At 41.1% G+C, this 6,436-nt stretch overlaps 1 protein-coding gene across 1 annotated transcript; it reads right to left on the bottom strand.

Annotated features, from left to right (window-relative positions):
* Nucleotides 1–4,060: 4,060 nt before the first annotated feature.
* On the bottom strand, nucleotides 4,061–5,914 carry LOC134564546 (uncharacterized). The gene is given in 5 exon segments (XM_063423440.1): nucleotides 4,061–4,092; nucleotides 4,095–4,225; nucleotides 4,227–4,413; nucleotides 4,416–4,536; nucleotides 5,540–5,914. Coding segments are annotated over 5 exon segments (846 nt in total).
* Nucleotides 5,915–6,436: the final 522 nt, after the last annotated feature.

A 6,436-nucleotide genomic window follows, 5' to 3' on the forward strand; every position in this document is an offset into this window, starting at 1 on the left:
ATTGTGAGTATTGCTGACTCTTCAGGTAGGATTAGGTCTAACAGTGTAACAGGTTAGAGAAAATCATGAAGGCACCTTGGAATGGAAAGCTGCATAAACATCCTGATTTATAAGAGACAAAGACAACTCCTCTGGCAATTTAATTTAAGATGCATCAATAGTCCTTGGTGTGTGGACAGGCATGTATTCATATCTCCAAGGAGCTGCTCTCAGCAGAGGTTATAATTTCGTTTCATTGCCTTTTGGATGAATCTTGCATTCTCCTTTGCAAATACTCCAAAGTACTTTTTTTTTTTTTGGGGGGGGGGGGGGGCAGGGGGCGGCGGGTGAGCTGGGTTTATAAGAGACTGATTTATGTTTAAGAGGTTATTCACAATTCTGTATCAATCAGTCCCTGTACCTGAGTCTCCAGCCTTTTAAGTATCATGGTAGTAGTCAAGGTAAATTGTGACTGCCGAATATTGAAATATCGTCAGAAAATGTAGAACTCCTCTGAATACTCACATTTCCCAGCTGAAGTGCATCTACACCAATGCACAGGTATGGTGTTACAAGAGAAGCTGGAAACTGTGGTCCAGCAGCAAAGCTGTGATGGAGCAGCCATCATGGAGACGTGGTGGGATGACTTCCATGACTGGAGTTCTGCAATGGGCGGTTATAAGCTCCTCAGAAGGGAGAGGCAAGGCAGGAGGGATGACTGTACATTAGGGAGAGTTTTCACTGTATAGGTCATAGAGGTTAGAATAAATTGAATTGAGGTATTGGATGGAGAAAACAGGTTTTGTTTGAGCTGGATTTATGAAAAAAAATGATAAACTAGAGCTGTTTGTTCATATTATCTGTCATTAATGTGAGCTCTTTATTTGTGCATTTACCTTGTGTAGAGAGCTTCCTTAGTAAGGCTCCATGACACAGGATTAATTTCAACTAGAAAGTCGCTGTCTGAAATGTATTCCCTGAAGACTACAACGACCAGAACTTCAAGATACAGAAGGACAGCAAAGTGGCATGGCCTTCTTAGATTTTTCTTTTCCTTGGGTTATGTGTTTGGTTTTTTCCCGTATTACTTGCCTATGAAATTAGTTTCATATGTGAAATAGTTCATGTTTCAATTTTCAAGGCTTCGCTGTTTCTCACTTTTAAAAATCCTTATGGAAATGACTTTAAATTAGGTTGCCGACTTTAAGTGGTGTATAATGAGTTTTATGTCTCAAAATACACTTCTGTATAATAACTGTAAGTCTATTCATTTGGTTTCCCCAATTGTAGTTGTTATAAATCTAATCAATAACATAAATAATAGATTGCTTTTGATCACTTCTATGTATTGACTCTTATGTATGTATCTGAATGTCCCTTTTGTCAAAACATAGGGTACTAGTCCTACATGTTTATCATCTGGTATGCTTAGAAATACAGTTGGCTGAAGGTACATGGTCAAACAGCTCAGCTGAACATAGGCTGTTGTTCAGTCTGCGTTCTATTTCCATGAGGAAACTTCATATAAATAACAAGCCTGCAGCGACACTATAGTGTGTACAAAACATACCCACAGTTACTATGCTTCAAGTTCTGACACATTTTTTCTGTTGTTCTTACTACGTGTGCCTGCTTCCGTGCTGTACTCCTTGGATTGCATCTGTGAAGGGCACAGCTCTTGTTATGTTACCTCATTAGTATGCATATATTATTTTTTTTCTGTGTAATTACTGTCCCTGAACAGCACAAAATTACATTAGATGTTAGAATTCTAAAAGGCGTCAAGATAAAAACTACAAGTTACTTTTCTTCCACAGTAGCTGACATTCTGATTGCCTGTCACTGGGATCTGCTGGATAAGCTGAATTATAAGGATCCTTATGGCAAGGCCAAATGTTCTTTCAAGACCTTAAAAAGAAAAGTGATCTACCTCCCTTCTATTTCTTTCTTGAATTTGTTTACCTAATGCATATAAATTCTGACTCTATGTGGTTTTGGAGAAATTAATTTCACCTTGGAAATTCTCAAGTTTGTGTCTGATTTTTGTTAAAGTACAGGTTGAACTGGTGTTAACTTTTGGATGAAAGGCAGACATTTGAATTTGAATCATATAAATGTATTGAGAAGTAGAATGCCACAAGCATTTGGAAATTCTTTATATAATTGGAAAAGACCACAAGTTTTGATACGATCTTTGGGGTGGGGGCGGTTGGGGTGTAGTCATGTCTGATATTGCTGCTTTATAGTGTCATAGCTATAGAAGCAGAGTAAAATCACCATAAAAAGTTAGAAGCCTTTTTTTGTCAGAAAATTGAAAATTGTACCCATAGACAATGGAAAGAATATAAACTATAGTAAGTTATATTTGAAATCATATCTAATCAGTCAGGCAGTGAAGATTTTTGAATAGTTAATTGCTCTAAGCATAAAATTATGCAATAAAAATATTTTCAAACATATCAGAAACTGGAATCCTACACTTGACTCCATAAGGCTGATAGAAATCTGGCATATAAAAATGAGCATTGACATTAATACTGATAAAATCTAAATGTTTTCTTTATATTTGTGTCCACTAGTCTTAAATAGGCACATTGCTGGAAAAAAAATTAGAGCAAAATATGAGAGTAATGAATTTTCATAGCAAAGGGTTTCACCCAAGGAGTCTAGAGTGAGTCATTACCAACTTTATGATATAAAACCTGTTGCTTGAATCCTGAAGAGAGTAGGAAAGAAAATGAGAACAAGTTTTCAAAAAGGGCTTCAAAAAGCTATCTAGGGATCTACAGGCCATTACATCTTACTTCTATATCTGTCATACTGGCAGAAACTATAAGAAAGAATAGACTTACTTAGTCAACTGGGAAATAAATGTGGCAAGTCGCGTCTTGCATTTCTGCTGGTGTACTTTAAGTCACACCATCAAACACTGATGAGGGCAGCTGGCTGGCAGAACACTGGATTTGCAGAAAAATGATGATCAATTTCTGAGTTAAAATAAGAAAACTACTGATAAGTTTCTACTTTGAATGTATGTTGTCAGTATGTATTCCTTGGTTACCTCTGCAGATAACCTATTTGATGCTTATTTTCAGAAAACTTCTATAAGTGAGGTGAGATGGCAAGTTTCAACATTTCAACTCTACTCAAGGTAGGGAAGAGTTGCAAAAGATGTCGATAAACAAGTGACAGAGATGCCAAGGCTTCAAAATTTCCATTTTGCTCAAGGTAGTGAAGAGTTGCAAAAGATTGTCAATAAACAAGGGAGTAATGAAGTGCCAGCTAATATCTACAGTCAATAAATATGAAGCAATGCAAATGCCATGACAATCTAGACTGTAGACAGAATTAATTGTCTTGAAATTAGTGGTCCCCCATTCCTGACTCAATATTTGAAGTAACTGTGAACAGCACTCTGAAACACTCATCTCATTTCTTCACAGCAGTGAAAAAGGTACATGAGGTATTTACAGCAGAGTGGAAATAGAGAATAAAACAATGTGGCATCACACAACTAGCACATAGTCTGCAGACATTTTAAAATTAGCATACTACAAGAAATTCAGTCTTAGCAAGGTTTTAACGGAACCTGGGGGGACAGGGAAATTGGAATCATCAAAAATAATCAGATATTTACTTTGCAGAGAAAGGAAAGTAGTCTAAGTCTTCCTGTTATAGAAAAGAGATGACTACAGGTGATTTTGATAGATGTCCATGTAATCAGACATCTGATTGGGATGGTCAGAGTGAATAGGGAGTTATTGCTCACTGCTTTTCATTACAACGTATAGGAAACATCTAGTGTAGCTGCTTTGCATACAATAAAAAATAAACTGAAGTGTTGCTACTGAAGTATGGAATTAATTGCTAAATAAAAGTCTATAAACGGATTTAAAACATCATAAGGAAAAATTGTGAAAGAAAACGTCAGTCCAAAGGATTGTAAACCAGAGCTGATGTTTCAAACAGATGATTGAAATGGAGATGATGTTGTCAGCATAAGATAAATAGAATCACAGAATCAGTCGGTTGGAAGAGACCTTCAAGATCATCGAGTCCAACCCATGCCCTAACACCTCAACTAAACCATGGCACTGAGTGCCACATCCAGTGTTTTTTAAACACATCCAGGGATGGTGACTCCACCATTTCCCCAGGCAGGCTATTCCAGTACTTTATTACTCTCTCTGTGAAAAACTTCTTCCTAATATCCAACCTATATTTTCCTTGGCACATCTTGAGACCGTCCTCTCATTCTGTCAGTTGTTGCCCAGAGAAAAAGACCGACCCCCACCTGACTACAGCCACCTCTCAGGAAGTTGTGGAGAGTGATTAGGTCACCTCTGAGTCTCCTTTTCTCCAGGCTAAACACCCCCAGCTCCCTCAGCCATTCCTCACAGGGTTTGTGTTCCCAGCCCCTCACCAGCCTTGCTGCCTCCTCTGGATGTGCTCAAGGGTCTCAATGTCCTTCCTGAACTGAGGGGCCAGAACTGGACACAGCACTCGAGGTGTGGCCTCACCAGTGCCCAGGACAGGGGAAGAATGACTTCCCTGCTCCTGCTGGACACACCATTCCTGATCCAGGCCAGGAATTCCTGCTGTTGGCCTTCTTGGCCACCAGGGCACTCTGCTGGCTCATGTTCAGTCAGTTATCAACCAGAACGCACAGGTCCTTCTCTGCCTAGGCACTGTCCAGCCACACCATCCCCAGCCTATAACATTGCAGGGGTTTTTTGTGGCCAAAATGCAGGACTCAGCACTTGGACTTACTAAACTTCATCCCATTGGACTCTGCTCATCCATCCAACCATTCCAGGTCTCTTTGCAGAGCCTTCCTACTTTCCAACAGATCCTAGCCTAAGCTCCCAGCTTAGTGTCATCTGCAAATTTACTAATGAAAGACTCAATCCCCTCATCCATGTCATCAATGAAGATATTGAATAAAACAGGCCCCAGCACAGACCCCTGGGGGACACCACTGGTCACTGGCTGCCAGCTGGATGCAGCACTGTTCACCAGCACTCTCTGGGCCCGGCCATCCAGCCAGTTCCTAACCCAGCAAAGAGTGCTCCTGTCCAAGCGTGGGCTGCCAGCTTTTCCAGGCTGAGCCATTTGTTGATAATATGAGTTCTCCTATTCCTTTCATCGTTCTTCTCAGCCACTAAAGGGACTGAGGAAAAGACTACCTGTTCCCCTGTCCTATCAATCATCTGACCCAGTGCCCTAAAATCCCTTTTAATTGTTCTGATACTCCTCTTTTCAATCTCATCACTGCCAGCCTAGAATATCAGCAGAGGGTCATAATCAGAGGGCTGAATCAGCCCAGGAAGTCTCTCAGTAATGTCTCATACCCGGGCCCCAGGGAGGCAGCAGACCTCCCTGTGGGATGGGTCTGGTCGGCATATGGGGCCCTCTGCTCCCCTCAGAAGGGAGTCACCCACTATGACTACCTTTCTTTTCTTTTTGATGTTAGAGGTGGTGATCTGTCTGACAGATGAATCATAATTTTCTTCTAAATCATCTCTAGATCCAGGAGCTCATACCTGTTCTGAAGTGGCACCTGGCTAGGGGATGGTGGTCTGGAGGAATTTTTATTATTACCTCCCCAAGCAGGGACCCATTCCCACTCCCCTTCCTCCACCAGGTGTCCTTCTATTGCCTGACAATGGGAGGCATAGGAGCCCTCTGGCTCTTGGTGGGCCTCCCTCATGGACAGGAGGGCTGAGCTCCACCAATCTATTTCCCTTTCACTTTCCCTGATACTCCTTAGTCTTTCAACTTCCTCTCTAAGTTCAGTCACCATTGAAAGGAGATCATTCACCTGTTCACACCGCAGGCAGGTTTCCTTCTCAACACCCCCTGAGAACACTGATAAGCTGAAACACTCCGCACAGGAATGGGTCTGTACAGACTCATCCTTTTTGGAGGGTCCCATTTGGTTACATGCACTTGTACTAACTACACTTTTGGACAGTGTAGAAACCATTACATGCAGAAACCCCAAAACTACCCAACCAACAGAAACACTGAAATCAACTGACAGCAAACCTTACAATCAGGGTAAACCTGCAACCCTGCCTGCTTGCCCTGCCTGTGCAAACTGCCGCACAAACTGCCATGCCTCTGTTTGCCATGCTCCCTAGAGGCCTCTTATAACCAGCCTCTCAATCACCTCACAATTGCCAGAGGAAGCCGCACCCCCCTCCTGCCTGAGTCACAGGCATCAACTATCTTACCTCCAATTTTTTTATGCATTGCAATTATTATAAGATACAAATGAAAATACCATTCTTAATAGTTTTAAAACCTTGTTTTATTATTATTGTTGCTGTTGTCATTTATTATTATTACAAGAAGACAGCAAGTACCTTCACACTAAGTAAAGTAAGTGTCAGAACTTCATCAGCTCAAGCCCTATAAAATAATTGTACTCTTTGCCTCTCTGTTGCACAGTCAA

Source organism: Prinia subflava, chromosome Z (genome assembly GCF_021018805.1).
Source record: "Prinia subflava isolate CZ2003 ecotype Zambia chromosome Z, Cam_Psub_1.2, whole genome shotgun sequence".
In the NCBI taxonomy this organism is placed as follows: domain Eukaryota; kingdom Metazoa; phylum Chordata; class Aves; order Passeriformes; family Cisticolidae; genus Prinia; species Prinia subflava.